Source organism: Pristiophorus japonicus, chromosome 4, assembly GCF_044704955.1.
Source record: "Pristiophorus japonicus isolate sPriJap1 chromosome 4, sPriJap1.hap1, whole genome shotgun sequence".
Lineage (NCBI taxonomy): Eukaryota > Metazoa > Chordata > Chondrichthyes > Pristiophoridae > Pristiophorus > Pristiophorus japonicus.
Window position 1 is genome coordinate 300188498 of NC_091980.1, and position 16544 is coordinate 300205041.

The 16544-nt window shown below is 47.1% G+C and overlaps 1 protein-coding gene across 1 annotated transcript in view; it reads left to right on the forward strand.

The window, feature by feature from the left end:
* nrxn3a (neurexin 3a) overlaps positions 1–16544 on the forward strand; it is a 2272338-nt gene that overhangs the window by 478359 nt on the left and 1777435 nt on the right. Inside the window, exon 2 of the mRNA XM_070879627.1 lies at positions 14952–15253. Within this exon, the coding sequence (XP_070735728.1) occupies positions 14952–15253 (302 nt within the window). The remainder of the gene's footprint in view (positions 1–14951; positions 15254–16544) is intronic.

Genomic DNA, 16544 nt, shown 5'->3' on the forward strand with positions numbered 1-16544 from the left:
CTAAGGATAACGTGGGGTCGCTGGCCGTCCAGGCTCTGATTTGGCGAGCCGTCATGGGCGAACCTGTGGACTCAAAGGCATTGATTGCCATGACTATCTCACAGTCCTGTTCGTCAGACCCTTCCGTGGTCACCAGGGGTAGCCTGCTGAGCGCGTCGGCACAGTTGTCTGTGCCTGGTCTGTGCCTTATGGTATAATCGTAGGACGTCAGCATGAGTGCCCACCGTTGAATTCGCGCCGAGGCGTTGGCATTTATTGCCTTGCTCTCGGATAGGAGGGATGTGAGGGGCTTGTGGTCGGTTTCTAACACGAAGTTGGCCCCGAAAGGATATTGGTGCATCTTTTTGACACCGTACACGCATGCGAGCGCCTCCTTCTCTACCATTCCACGCTCCGCCCGCGAAAGTGACCTGGAGGCATAAGCTATGGGTTGTAATTTGCCCGCACTATTGACATGTTGCAAAATGCACCCGACCCCATACGCTGACGCATCGCATGTGAGAACTAACTTTTTACCTGGGTCAAAGAAAGTCAAAACACTGTTGGAACACAGAAGGTTGCGTGCCTTATTGAAGGCGCATTCCTGGGCGTCCCCCCAAAACCAATCGCACCCCTTCCTGAGTAGCACCTGGAGAGGCTCCAGCAGCGTGCTTAAGTTCTGCATAAAGTTCCCAAAGTAATTGAGTAGCCCGAGAAAGGCGCGCAGTTCTGAGACATTCCAGGACCTGGGTGCCAGGCGAATTGCTTCTGTTTTGGACTCTGTTGGGCGGATTCCATCAGCGGCAATCCTTCTGCCCAAAAATTCAACCTCGGGTGCGAGAAACAGGCACTTCGATTTCTTGACTCGTAGGCCTACCCGATCCAACCGCTTTAGTACTTCCTCCAAATTACGGAGATGGGAGTCGGTGTCCCTGCCCGTGATAAGTATGTCGTCTTGAAATACAACCGTCCCCGGGATGGACTTGAGCAGACTCTCCATGTTGCGCTGGAATATGGCAGCTGCCGACCTGATGCCGAATGGGCATCGATTGTACATGAAAAGGCCTCGATGTGTGTTGATGGTGGTGAGTAGCTTGGATTCCTCGGTCAATTCTTGCGTCATATACGCAGATGTGAGGTCTAATTTTGAGAAATGTTTACCTCCAGCCAATGTGGCAAATAAGTCCTCCGCTCTGGGCAACGGGTACTGGTCCTGTAGGGAGACTCTGTTTATGGTAGATTTGTAGTCCCCACAGATTCATACGGATCCATCAGGCTTCATGACTGGGACGATGGGACTTGTCCAGTCACTAAATTCCACAGGTGATATAATGCCCTCCCGCAGAAGCCTGTCTAGTTCGTGTTCAATCTTTTCCCTCATCACATAGGGTACAGCTCTGGCCTTGTGATGGACCGGTCTAGCATCCTGTGTGATGTAGATTTTGACTTTGGCCCCTTTGAAAGTGCCCACACCTGGCTGAAAGAGATGTTCAAATCGCTTTATAACTGTTAAGCAGGAGGTCCGTTCCTCTAATGACATGGCATGGATATCATCCCATTTCCAGTTTAGTTTTGCCAGCCAGCTTCTCCCCAGCAGTGCTGGGGGGTCTCTGGGGACAATCCACAGGGGAAGTCGGTTCACTGTCCCTTTGTGTGTGACTGAGAGCATGGCGCTGCAGAGGACTGGTACGATTTCTTTGGTATAGGTCCTTAGTTTGGTGTTGACCCTTGTGAGTTTTGGTCTGTCCCTTTTTTGCGGCCACAGTTGTTCAAATTGTTGAGCGCCCATGAGAGATTGACTCGCTCCCGTATCCAGCTGCATGTTGACAGATGTCCCGTTGAGTATGACCCTCATCATTATAGGAGGCATCCTGTTGTAGGAGCAGCGGCCATTGATCGTGTTGACCCGCTGTACATCAGTGTCCCGGGTACTGTCCCCACCATCTTCTGGTCCGCTTTCCGACCCATCCAATTCGTATACCAGCCAAGCTGCCGTTTGTTTGCACATGCGAGCCAGATGTCCTGTATATTCACAATTTCTGCAAACAGCCTGCTGAAATCGACATCCCCTTGACGAGTGCCCACCCCCACTCCTCCAGCACAGACCTGTTCCATTGTTCAAAGTGTTCCCAAAGAATGAGTTGCTTCTGGCTGATCTCTCTTGAGCTTTTCTCAGTTTGTAGTTGAGTGCTCGCATTGTGGGTTGATGAGGTGGGAACGGCTGTTCCTGTGGCCCTTGATGGCTTATGCCTGCTGTCGAGAACCTGTTCTCCCGGTTTTGTCTGTGTGCGCGGGTAGCAGCTTGTTTAGTGCTGTGAACTTCTTGTTCCAATATTTTGTTAGTTGTCGTACCTGCATTGTAAATCAACCTTGTTTCTTCCCCTACCAAGAATGTCTGCAACCAGTGCTGCTGCCTCTAAGGTCAGGTTCTTTGTCTCTATGAGTTTTCGGAATATGCCTGCGTGGCCTATTCCTTCAATGAAAAACTCTCAACATTTCTCTCCTCAGTTCATAAACTAGCCAACCTCCGAAGTTCCGCCACGACGTCGGGTATGCTCTGGCCCACAGCGTCTGTAGTTGTGGAACCTGTGTCTGGCCATGTGTCGGCTGCTCGCTGGCTTCAGGTGGTCTCTTACCAGTGTGCTCAATTCTTCAAACGACTTGCTTGCTGGTTTCTCGGGTGCCAACAGATCCTTCATTAAAGCGTATGTTTTCGAGCCACAGCTGGTCAAGAGATGGGCTCTTCTCTTGTCTGCCGTATCGTCGCCTAACCAGTCTTTGGTTACAAAGCTCTGCTGGAGCGTTTCTATAAAGTCCTCCCAATTGTCTCCCACATTGTACTTTTCATCTGATCCGTTGTTCGCCATTCTGTGGATTCTGTAATCCCGTAACTCGTCGCCACTGTAAAGTCCTGTCCCCTCAGTACAGATTCACACGAGGCATGTAGTGAAGTCAAGGTCACTCTGGACCTGCACCTTTATTTCACAGCTCTGGAATGCTGCACTTGCCTGAGACCTGTCCTTATATACCTGTCTCTTGCAAGTGCACCCCTGGTGGTAAGGTATGCCGGTGGTTACAGGTCATATCTTATTACAGTCATGTATAGCATGTTAGGATACAGTTATATATAATAATGTAAGATACATGACACTGTCCATTCAGGCAGACTGCCTGTTCTGGGGTAACCGCGTCGTGCTACCCAAAAAGGGCAGGGAGACGTTCATCTCGGATCTCCACAGCACACACCCGGGTATAGTATTGATGAAAGCGATAGCCAGATCCCACGTGTGGTGGCCTGGTATGACTCTGACTTAGAGTCCTGTGTACGGCAATGCAGCGTCTGTGCTCATTTGAGCAACGCGCCCAGAGAGGCACCACTAAGTTTGTGGTCCTGGCCCTCCAGACCATGGTCAAGGATCCATGTCGACTATGAGGACCCGTTTCTCGGTAAAATGTTCCTGGTGGTGGTGGATGCTTTTTCAAAATGGATTGAATGTGAAATAATGTCGGGAAGCAACGCCACCGCCACCATTGAAAGCCTGAGGGCCATGTTTGCCACCCACGGCCTGCCTGACATACTGGTCAGTGACAACGAGCCATGTTTCACCAGTGCCGAATTTAAAGAATTCATGACCCGCAATGGGATCAAACATGTCACCTCGGCCCCGTTTAAACCAGCCTCCAATGGGCAGGCAGAGCGGGCAGTGCAAACAATCAAACAGAGCCTTAAACGAATCACAGAAGGCTCACTCCAAACCCGCTTGTCCCAAGTACTGCTCAGCTACCGCACGAGACCCCACTCGCTCACAGGGGTGGCCCCTGGCTGAGCTTCTCATGAAAAGGACACTTAAAACCAGACTCTCACTGGTTCACCCCAACCTGCATGATCAGGTAGAGAGCAGGCGGCAGCAACAAAATGTAAACGATGGTTGCGCCACTGTGTCACGGGAAATTGATCTGAATGACCCTGTGTATGTGCTAAACTATGGACATGGTCCCAAGTGGATCGCGGGCACGGTGATAGCTAAAGAAGGGAATAGGGTGTTTGTCGTCAAACTAGACAATGGACAAATTTGCAGAAAGCACCTGGCCCAAACGAGGCTGCGGTTCACAGACTGCCCTGAACAACCCACAGCAGACACCACCTTTTTCGAGCCCACAACACACACCCAAAGGATCAACGACACCACCCCGGACCAGGAAATGGAACCCATCACGCCCAACAGCCCAGCAAGGCCAGGCTCACCCAGCAGCCCTGCAGGGCCAACAACACGGCAGCCCAGCGAGGGCACAGCCAACACACCAGAACAGACATTTGTACCGAGGCGGTCCACCAGGGAAAGAAAGGCTCCCGACCGCCTCACCTTGTAAATAGTTTTCACTTTGACTTTGGCGGGGAGTGATGTTGTGTATCTGTAAAGCATGCACTCCCATGTTCCACCACCAGGGAGTGCATCGCCTGAAGTCCCAAGGGATCCCAGCATCCCTTGGGAGCACTGTATATAAGCCAGCCTCTGAGGCCTGTTCCTCACTCTGGAGTGTCTTAATAAAGACTGAGGTCACTGTTACTTTAACCTCCCTGTGTGCAGTCTCATCTGTGTTAGGAACACAACAGTTCTGACTCTGGGTGAATAATCCAGAGGCCTGGACTAATGATCTGGGGACAGGTGTTCAAATCCCACCACAGCATTTAAAAAAAAATAAATTCCGTACATTAAATAAAAACACCTGGAATTTAAACCCAGTATCGGTGACAACGGATTGTCGTAAAAACCCATCTGGTTTGTGAATTGTGAATTGTGAACCTGTGGAATTCTCTACCACAGAAAGTTGTTGAGGCCAATTAATTCGATATATTCAAAAGGGAGTTCGATGTGGCCCTTACGGCTAAAGGGATCAAGAGCTATAGTGTAGAAAGCAGGAATGGTGTACTGAAGTTGCATGATCAGCCATGATCATATTGAATGGTGGTGCAGGCTCGAAGGGCCGAATGGCCTACTCCTGCACCTATTTTCTATGTTTCTATGTTTCACTAATGCCCTTTAGGGAAGGAAATCTGCCGTCATTACCTCGTCTGGCTTATGTGTGACTCCAGACCCACACCTATGTGGTTGACTCTTAACTGTCCTTTGAAGTTGTATAAGGCAGCTCACCACCACCCTCTCAATACATGCTGGCCTTACCCAGCGACACCCACATCCCATGAATGAATACATTTTTTTTTAAAAAGGAAAAATGAAAAGATTATAGGGAAAGGGCAGGTGACTGTGACTAAGTGGCTAGCTCTTTTTAAGAGAATAAAAATATTGCAGGTGCTTGGAAATCTGAAACAAAAGCAGAAATAATCATCATGTCAGGCAGCATCTGTGGAGAGTGCGAACAAACCAATGTTTTGATGTATGCGGGACCTTTGACAAAACGAGCCCGTCCAGAAGTGAAAGCCGGTACAGGCACAATGGCCCAAATGGTGGCAAAATGCAATGATTCTAAAGGTGCCATCAGTGGAATTCCCTGCCACCTAACCAGTCTGCAGCACGTGCTTCGTGTGAGTTACAACTTGATGTGGTGCAGTTTAGGGACTTTATATCTTAGATGTTCACGCGTGTGATTAAATAATGAATAATCACGATATAAAATTGGAAAACAAATGTTTAGATGAGTAACATGGGCAGCCTAGAAGGCTTTATGATCATACAATAGTAAAGGTTTATTCCCAGGGAGCATTAAAATTTGTAATAACGTTTGTGTCGATTTAATTTATTAAAGTGTTAGTTTATCATGTTATCCTTAAGAAACAGCACATTAAGCGGTTCTACTGTGCAGTGGGTTAACAGATCGGCTCTTGTGAGATCTCATTTGACTATTGAAGGAATTTAATTGTTTTTTATTTAAATGATTAAAAATGTATTGCCTTTTAGTCCCCAGCATCTCTTTGCCTTGACAGCTCCCTCCTGCCCACCCTTGGTTGAAATACTCAGCATCAGATATTTTTACTTTAGTTTCTCGTTAACTCTCATCAGCCCAGTGAAAGGAAGGAGATGATTGAAAAGGTAGCTGTCTGTCAATCCGAATCAAAAAGCAGCATCGGGGCCGGGAATTTCAGTAAAATGGGCTTCGCAAGTTCAAGACTGGATCAGAGTAAACAAAACTGAACTGCTAGGATAGATACTTCAAGGTTACTCCGCTAAAATAAACATTGGCCCAGAACTTGCTGGAGGGGGCATCTTCCAGCATGCTCCGTTAGTTAGACTTGTTCCTGCAACCCTTCAGCTGAGAGATCTTCTTGCCCGCAAAGTTGCTGGAAAGGCAAGTTCATGACGGTGAGGGGCAACGAGGCATCTGGGACCTTGGTGAACGACAGGACCAACAGGGTATTTTCTCAACCAATGAGCTTGAAGGAACCAATTGAGGAAGGACCGAGAAGGAGGCTGAATTAGAGCGGGTAAATCCAATGTCAAATCTGGTACAGAAAGAGAAATAAAGAGGGAGAGAGAGAAAGATTGGATTAAGAGAGAGAGAGAGAATGAGACAAAAAGGAAAAATAAAATTTTTTAAAATTAACATTGAAAAATCTTGAAATCTCCAACAACAATTTACCACCTAAATGAATGAGACTCCAAACTTTAAATTGTTCACTTTCTGGGCAAGAGAGGTTATTTGGCAATCATTAACAATTATCAGTTCGTGAAAAGGGTACTTACAATGTTAACTACTAGACTTAGCTTTCTGCGGCGAGTTTAATGGGTAATTGATGTGCAGAAGCAACTTCATGCAAATCACTGGGAGGTTAAATGAGAGGTGCCATTTTCACAGTGGAGTGGCACAGTTCAGCCAGCAATTCGCAATTCACGGGGTATCTCATCCTTGCCACGAGTTTCTGGACGATTTTCACATTAATAATGCCGTGCGTTGTTCACACATTGCCATTCTTTCCGCAGATTCTGGGCCAATATTAAAATGACAAGGCAGCCACTGGCACTAGCCTTGTGGTCCTTGTTTCTCCGTTATTCTGCTCAACTTCACTCTATATCCTTATATTGATATTCTGCGGCGATCATTGCTTCCTGTGCGTTTCTGTACCTACGTTTGACCTTTTGTGTCAGTTATATTTTGTTAAAGAAAATCTTTAACTTGGAAAAAGAAAAAGATCAGAAAAAAAGGGGGTTTTGATAAGGTTACAGAGAGTTTAGCTCAGTGAAGACATTCAATACATCTCACTACTACTGTAGAATTGGTGCTACCTTACATTACAGCGGGAATTGGCTGCTTACTGCATTGACCAGATTGTTATGGATTAACTTGTATCTTTCCATTGGGGAACTAGTTACATCGTCAAAACGTAATCACTCTGGCTTAACTTACTGAAGTGAATGTAAAATACCCAATGTGGGCAGATAGAAGGAGATTGGAAGAAACAAAAGCCCCTTTTCTCTATTTTCTTATTTAAATAAAAAAACATTTCCTTTTTGGCTCTTTCCCCATCTCTACCTTGGCCTATAATATAGGAGTTGTATGGACTTAATGCAAGAGCATCAGAGAAACACAGGGACAGGTCATCAGTCTGCCTTCTGTGCCTGTGTGCCAGCCGTGGCTCAGTGGGTCTTGAGTCAGGAGGCCGTTGATTCCACTCCGCTTCATTCCAGCCCCACTCCAGGGACTTGAACACAAAATCTAGGCTGACACTCCAGTGCCGTACTAAAGGCTCTGCTGCACTGTCGGAGGTGCCGTCTTTTGGATGAGACGTTAAACCGAGACCCTCTCTCAGGTGAATGCCCCCTCCCTCTCGATCGCCCCTTCCCTCCCGTTCACCCCTCCCGATCGTCCCCTCCCTCCCCGATCATTCCCCTCCAGCCCGATCGCACCCCCCCCCTCCCGATCGTCCCCTCCCTCCCCGATCATTCCCCTCCCACCCGATTGCTTCCTTTCTCCCGATCGGCCGCTCCCTCCCGATTACCTCCCCTCCCTCCTGATCGTTCTCCTTCCTCCCCAATCGTCCCCCTCCCTCCCGATCGCCCCCTCCTTCCCGATCGCCCCCTCCCTCCCCGATCGTCCCCCTCCCTCCCGATCGCCCCCTCCTTCCCGATCGCCCCCTCCTTCCCGATCGCCCCCTCCCTCCCCAATCGTCCCCCTCCCTCTCGATCGTCCCCTCCCTCCTGATCGCCCCCTCCCTCCCCAATCGTCCCCCTCCCTCCCGATCGCCCCCTCCTTCCCGATCGCCCCCTCCTTCCCGATCGCCCCCTCCCTCCCCGATCGTTCCCCTCCCTCCTGATCGCCTCCCATCCCTCCCCAATCATTCCCCTCCCACCCGATCGCTTCTTTTCTCCCGATCGCCGCTCCTTCCTCTCAATCACCCCCTTCTCCCAATCGCCCCCTCCCTCCCCAATCGTTCCCCTCCCTCCCGATCAGCCCTTCCCTCCCCGATCGCCCCCTCCCTCCCGATCGCCCCCTCCCTCCCCGATCGTTCCCCTCCCTCCCGATCATCTCCCCTCCCTCTCCGATCGTGCCCCTCCCTCGCCGATCAGTCCCTCACACCCGATCGCCCTCTCCCTCTCCGATCGTTCCCCTCCCTCCCGATCAGCCCTCCCTCCACAATTGGCCCCTCCCTCCAGATCACCTCCCCGATCGTTCCCCTCCCTCCCGATCGCTCCCTCTCTCCCGATCGGTCCCCTCCTCCTCGATCACCCCATCTTTACCGATCGCCCCCCTTCCTCCCTCCTGATCCCTCCCACCCTCCCCGATCGTTCCCCTCCCTCCTGATTGCCTTCCCTCCCTCCCCGATCATTCCCCTCCCACCCGATTGCTTCCTTTCTCCCGATCGCCCGCTCCCTCCCGATCACCTCCCCTCCCACGTGATCGTCCCCCCCCTCCCATCTGATTGCTTCCTCTCTCCCGATCGCCGCCCTTCCCTCTCGATCACCCCTTTCTCCTGATTGCCCCTCTCTCCCGCTTGCCCCCCTCTCTCCCAATCACTCCTTCCCTCCTGATCGCCCCCTCCTTCCCGATTGTCTACCCTCCTTCCTGATTGCACAAAGCTGGGATTATTCTTCTTGGAGCAGAGAAGGTTAAAGAGTGATGAAATAGAGATGGAGAGATGTTCAAAATTAAGAGGGGTTTTGATAGAGGGGGAAGCGGTTTTCACTGGCAGGAGGGTCGGTAACCAGAGGGCACAGATTGAGTTAATTGGCAAAAGCAAAACAAGAGAGATGAGAATTTTGTTGTGATCTGGAATGTACTGCCTGAAAGGTTGGTGGAAGCAGATTTAATAGTAACATTCAAAAGGAAAATAGATAAATATTTGAAAAGATGAAACTCGTGGGGTTATGGGAAAAAAGCAGGGGAGTTGGTCTAATTGGTAGATGTGGGTAAGCAGTTGACTAAAGGATACAAGACAGAGGGTAGTGGTTATGTTCAGAATAACTCCATAAGACTGTGTGCTGTAAGCTCAAACTGATGTGACCTTAGTCTCTTTAATCAAACTCCAGAGTGAAGAAGCAGCATGGCAGGCAACCTTTTATACTCGCTTGCACGAGGTGTGCAGGTGACCCTTGGGTCTCCAATAGGTGCTCCTCCTGGTGGCAAGTCTTCCACTATTATAAAGTTTACATACATAACACTCGTGGTGAACAGATGTTTTTGGCTCCGGTTGCGGTGGAGTGCAGAATGTTTCGGTGTAAGGGGTGTTGCAGCTGTGTGGGTGGACTGGTTGGGCTGGGTGCTCATTACCTTTCCGCCATTGTTCATTGTTCATAGGTTTATATGTAACCTTCAAGGCTACTGACCGAGGGCCGTGCGGCTCTTTGTCAGCCGGCACAGACACGATGGGCCGAATTGGCCGCCTTCTGCGCTGTAAGTTTCTATGTTTCTATTTCTGACTGGAGAGAAGTATACCGTGGGGACCCCCCAGGGATAGGTATTAGAACCATTGCTTTTCTTGTACATAAATGAGTTGGCCTTGGGTATAGAGAGTACAATTACGAAGTACGCGGATGTTACAAAACTTGAGGGATAGTTGTAGACTTGAGGTGGACAGAGACAGACTGTTGAACTGGACAGATGCAATTTAATGAGGAGAAGTGTGAGGTGATTTACTTTGGGAGGAAGAACATGGAGAACATACAATCTTAAATGGTACTATACTGAGTGGGGTTCAAGGGCAGAGGGGCCTGTGGGTGCTTACTCACAAATCCTTGAAGGTGGCAGGACAGGCTGATAAGGCAGTCAAGAAAGCCTATGGGAAACTTGGCCTCGTACGTATTAGATGGTCCCTCATACCGAGGATGACCCACTTCCACACCAAAAAGGGATGAGTTCACAGGTGTTTGAATGAGGGACCTGACATTCCAGGTCCCGAACTACATCCTGAAGGGTGGAAGATGCCTGTGCATGTATTCTTTTAACGTGGGGTGTCCGTTGCACACCAGCCATCACACGGGCTTGATAGAACGAGGTCTTGGTCCAATGGCAAGGGTTAACCAAGACGACTGGAGACCAGCTCTGCTGCACGGGCTTGGTGCGGACACATGCTTCTAGTATCCCTCTTAAACAGTGGCATTGAGTGCAAAAACAATGCAGTCATGCTAAACCTTTGCAAACCATTGGTTTACCTTAGCTGGAGTATTGCGTACAATTCAGGGCACCACATTTCGGGAAGGACATTGTGAGCCAAGTGGCCTCCTTCTCTGCCGTACAATTCCATGACTAAATGGGAAAAAAATAGCATCTCAGCAATGGAATAGGCAATGGACTTGTTTGTTCCTGGTTTTTCATTCTATCGTAGAATATTATTGCACTCTATATTGTGCATTGTTACCCTGAAGAAAAAGGCTGACATTAAAACCTACAGTTAATGTTGGCACGGAATTTGCCTTGGGAGATTTGTAGAATATAATATTATGCTATGAATACAATCTGCAGTTTATTTGGTTAACTGCAGAGGAATGAGAGGCTTTTCTCATATTCAAACTGGCAGCGTGCCTCTATTGCTTTCTTTAAGATTAACAGACGAATCCTTTATGAAACATTTCACATTTCTGATCTAGTAGTTGCTACACACAACTGACATTAATAAGCCACTGTGCTGCATTTCCTAATCCTGATTTGTGTTCTAGAAAGGATCAAATGATGCAATGTTCATATATTAAATAAAGACAATTGCGAGCAGGGCTTTTGTGTCAATGTATGCTGTCTGACAACCTATACACTGCAGTGCAGCACCAGACACTGCCATCTTTTTTTAAACTTAAAATCCCATCACGTGAATCAGTTTTTTGGGTTCTGACCGACTGGGTAGTTTGGATTTAACTTTTTTTTTAGTCTGTTTCCGCATACCTGCTGTCACGTCAAGTTGCAAAAAGAGATTATTCAGTTATTTTTGCATTAAATTACGGCTCATTTCGATACATGGAGCAGCCCCACTGAGCTATTTAAATGCTGTGTGCTTCATTACGTTGTATTTACAGCACGGAAACGGGCCATTCTGCCCAACTGGTCTATGCCGGTGTTTATGCTCCACGCGAGTATTGGGTTTGGGAGCATCGTGATTATGTTACTGGACTAATAATCCAGAGGCCTGGGCATGAGTTCAAATCCCACCACGGCAGCTGGGGAAATTAAATACAGTTAATTAAGTAAATCTGGAATTTATAAAAACTAGTATCCGTAATTGTGACCATAAAACTTTGGGAAAAATCCATCTGATTCATTAATGTCCTTCAGGGAAAGAAATCTGCCGTCCTTACCTGGTCTGGGCCTATATGTGACTCCAGACCCACAGCAATGTGGTTGACACTTAACTGCCCTCTGAAATGGCCCAGCGAGACACTCGAGGGCAATTAGAGATGGGCAATAAATGCCGGTCTTGCCAGCAATGCCCACATCCTATGAACGAATATTTGAAAACAAGCGAGCCTCCTCCCACCCTACTTCATCTCAACCACAGTGCTGTTAGGCAGGGGGTTCCAGGACTTTGACCCGGGGACGATGAAGGAACAGTGATAGACTTCCCAGTTGATCCTCATGTACAATACCAAATGTAAACAGGAAGGTGTGTTATTGATCCGTGAGTGCAATGCAGATTCAAACCTGACTAATGTGAACAGATTGGAGCTGACAAGCCTTTTGATTAGAATAAATTGAATTAAATCTAATGCAAAAGCAAAATACTGCGGATGCTGGAAATCTGAAATAAAAACAGAAAATGCTGGAAGTCTCAGCGGGTCAGGCAGCATCTGAGAAGAGAGAGAAACAGAGTTAACGTATCGGGTCGACGACCCTTCGTCAGAACTTTGAATGAAATCTGCCTGTCCTTATTTAACGTGAAGGTTCAGGTTTTGAAATTTGTCTCAATTTTCTTTTGCAGGGGGTGGGGTGCGGGGGGAATTAATTCCCTGGTGTAACTACTCCTATCATCGCCCAAAGCAACTTCAGCCCAATTAATGACCTATTTATAACCTCAACCACCCCTGCCTCACAACCAGGTGTACTTTTAATTGCAAGGCATGTTACTGTAGTTGTATTGAAGGAAATTCTCCCCTGCACACGTTATAATCCATGGATTTGCTTCAAATAATATAAACATGCTTACCTTTGACTAGGGGCATAACTATTTTTGGGCTGTCTTAACGATTTATGCAACTGACCTATATGTCACAGGAAGATATAAGTTGTGCAGGAATCTGATGTTCCTCTACTCCAACATATGATATGAATAGATTCAGAAAGGAGAACTGTCCGTAGAGGATTCAGAACTAGCAGGGTTTCTGCACGTTACGATACCATAGCCACAGAAAACTGGTTAGGGCCATTTTCTCCCTTTGTTGTGCCTGCTGAGCATCCAGTAGCCAGGAGCAACAAAGAAGGAGGTGGGATCTATGACCCCACAATGCTGGCCAAGATTTCCACGGCTTCCTAAACTAATCTCGCTGGTCATGGGCAGGTACTTATCAATATATCCTAAGGCCGTCTTCCCATCACACCCGACTTTTTGTGCACCCATGCACACACACGCTCATGCGCACCAACACGCACGCACTCACGCGCACCAACAGGCACGCACTCACATATACTCGCACGCACTCACATACACTCACACGCGCCAACACGCACGTGCGCGCACATACGCTCACATGCACGTGTGCACAGACACTCACAATCAGCACATGTACACAGGTGCACTCACTCATGCACGCACACACACATAGATACTCATCACACATGTACTCACGGTGCACACGAGTGTATGCACACGCGATCTCACGCACACATGCACCCAAATCCACAAGAAACACCATGTTATGTAGGAGATGGCTTTTGGCTTGAGGTCTGGGATCCTAGCACTGGCTAGGCTGAGCTTTGGAGGGGGCAACTCATACCCGCTGCCAGTGGCAACGTGGCTAATAAGCAGACTGAGTTTCCGTTGACCTATCATCCACTGTGATTGGAGCAGCCTTTATAATGAAGCTTAATTGGTGAATATCTATGGTAGAAATGACATAAACCTATTGTGTGACATTCATGAAGGCCACAAAAGGAAATTCATTTTTTACCCTTGGGGAAAAATGTCAAACGTTGATCACATAAGAACATAAGAAATAGGAGCAGGAGTAGTCCATACGGCCTCTCGAGCCTGCTCCGCCATTCAATAAGATCATGGCTGATTTCCTACCTCAACTCCACTTTCCTGCACTATCCCCATGTAAGAGTACAGACTACTTTACAAATGTATGGATTCTAGAGGCTTTTTAAAAATAAATTTTGAGGTTGTCGTCACTGCCGGTAAGGCCACATTGATTAATCGTTTGGTATTAAGAGTCAACCACGAGACTCACGGGTATGCCTGACTGATAAGGGGCTGAAGGACATTAATTAACTCGTGTTCTAACAATCCAATAACTTACATAATGATTCTGTCTACTGAAAGCCTATAAATCACCAGATTTATTGAATTCAATTTCAATTTCACAACTTGCCATGGTGGGATTTGCACTCATCACTTGGTTGCGAGTCGAGTACCATAATCACGACAGTGCTGTGCCCTGTATTCAGAGGTTAGAACACTATTGTTTTCCCCCAAAGGGCAAAGTTTCCTCTCTGCTGATTGTGTGCATCCCGTGTGCGTCCCGCAAACAACAAAAGTTTGTTTTGGCAATCTCAATCCAGCCGCTAAATGTTATGGATCTGTCGCATAAAATTGTCCTAATTCAGCACAAATCACTTAGTTGGAAGTCATAAGTGGGGCTGTAATGATGGCAGATATGGGAAATAGAAATCTCTCGTGGGGATTTGATTTAAAAAATAATCCCCAGGATGTGGGCATCGCTGGCGAGCCCAGCATTTATTGCCCATCCCGAGAGCCACCTTCTTGAACCGCTGCAGTCCGTGTGGTGAAGGTTCTCCCAAAAGTGCTGTTAGGGAGGGAGTTCCAGGATTTTGACCCAGCGACGATGAAGGAACGAACGATATATTTCCAAGTTAGAATGAGTGTGTGACTTGGCAGGGAACGTGGAGGTGACGGTGTTCCCATGCGCCTGCTGTCCTTGTGCTCGATGGTGGGTTTGGGAGGGGCCGGCTGGTTTGAGGAGTACTTCAAAAAGCTTTAATCTCTCTCTGTAATCCATCCTGCATAAAACTTGGGAATGTTCAATGATGACAACAGATGATCCACACCTGGATAATCACAAATTCACTCAGTGGGTGGTAAAAAGGAACATAACTTATAAATTTCAAGAAAATTTGAACCAAAGGATATTTGCCTCTGCATTGTTTGCGATAGCATATTACCAGGGTCAACTTTGTACCAGGGTAAACTTTGTGTGCAGTGCATATCCTAACTTCAACTGTACTAATGATATGGTGTTGGTCCTTTGTGATGTGTATATATACAGTGATGTATCTATTTTTTAAAATGTTAGATTTACCAAATAACTAATGTTGTCTTTTTTTCTTTTCTATTTCTCGCCCCGCGATCTGCGCAGCCAGGGAAGACAACTCTGCAACGTTCCGAGGATCGGAGTACTTCTGTTACGACCTATCCCAAAACCCCATCCAGAGCAGCAGCGACGAGATCACCTTGTCCTTCAAGACCTGGCAGCGGAACGGGCTGATCCTGCACACAGGGAAGTCAGCCGACTATGTAAACCTAGCTCTGAAAGATGGAGCAGTTTCACTAGTCATTAACCTGGGATCGGGTGCTTTTGAGGCGTTGGTTGAACCAGTAAATGGGAAGTTCAATGACAACGCCTGGCACGATGTCAAAGTGACACGCAATCTGCGACAGGTAATGACGGAGGGCGGACGCTAAGCTGCTAACAAAAAAATACCAAACAAAAAAAAAAATCAGGCAGGGCGGGAGGGGGGGGAAGAGATAAAATGAACTGGTCATGTTCACGTCAATAAAACACAGATTGAAGCTAACAGATCTGTTATCCCCCTCTCTCCTTTCCTTCTCCCTTGAGAGAAAAACAAAAACTTTGCTGATGGTTTCTTTTGTAACCCTTCAAGCCTATTTTCTTTACTTATGTTTTCTGTTCAATTTTCTTTTCCTTCATTCCCACTTTGGTTTGTTCAGTGTCATGTCCTTTGGAACTCCTAATGGCTGTTTGTTTAGTTACTCTCCCATTCCCTCTGTTCTGTTGAGGTTTACTGGTTCCTGCTTACCCTTTATCCACTTATTTCAATATTGTGTGTGTGACGCATACTCCTATTATTTATTAATTTACTTGCTTGAATCATTTTCATGAACTTACTAAGGCTTTGTTTTTTGGGTATAACTTTGTATGCTGGAATGTGTGTTAACTCTAGGTTTCTGTACGGCTGGCCACAATTCCTTTTCTTTTGTCTGTGTATGTGAGAGATGTTTCTTAGCTCAGACTGGAGCACTGATTGCCCTTGCGTTGACCCATTTTACTTCATTCTTTGCTTCCTTAAGCAGACATCTCTGTCAGGGGCCATCACTTTTCTTGATGGCTTTGGAAGACTGAAACCACCTGTTAATAATAACTTCACCCTGTAAAGGTCCCAGGACTAGTGACTCTGATGTGTCTTCTGCAAGTGAGCTTCAAGAAGTCGAGCCCGTTTCTTATCACTGCTTGGCAGTTTTGCTGTTGAACTTTAAAGGAGAGTCAGTACTTGTATTTCTTTCAAATGGTTAAATGTAGGGTGTTCTTGTCTTTTTTCACCTTGAGTACGTAGTGCTGTGTCGTACCTTTCCAAATATACTCGGTGCAGTCAGAAAGAGGGATTGTGGATTGCTTTTCACGTAACTAGGACCTTTTTTTGCTGGAGTATAGCACTGATATAAAATAGGTCAAAAAAATACCCCCCACCGCCCCCCCCCAACTCAGCTTCATATTGGGTGTGCTTTGAAGATGACTCAATGATAGCACTAATGAGCATATCTAGTTTTAGGATCCACTTCAAGGTTAAATAACGTTTGGCTTGTGGTAACAGTAATGTTTGTGAACCAGGTGTACGAAAGTAAGCTTACTTTCCTTTTATTGAACAAAAAAAAAAGAAGTCACTGTGTCATGCGCTTCAATGTTTAAGTAATTACGAAGCGAAGATTTGTT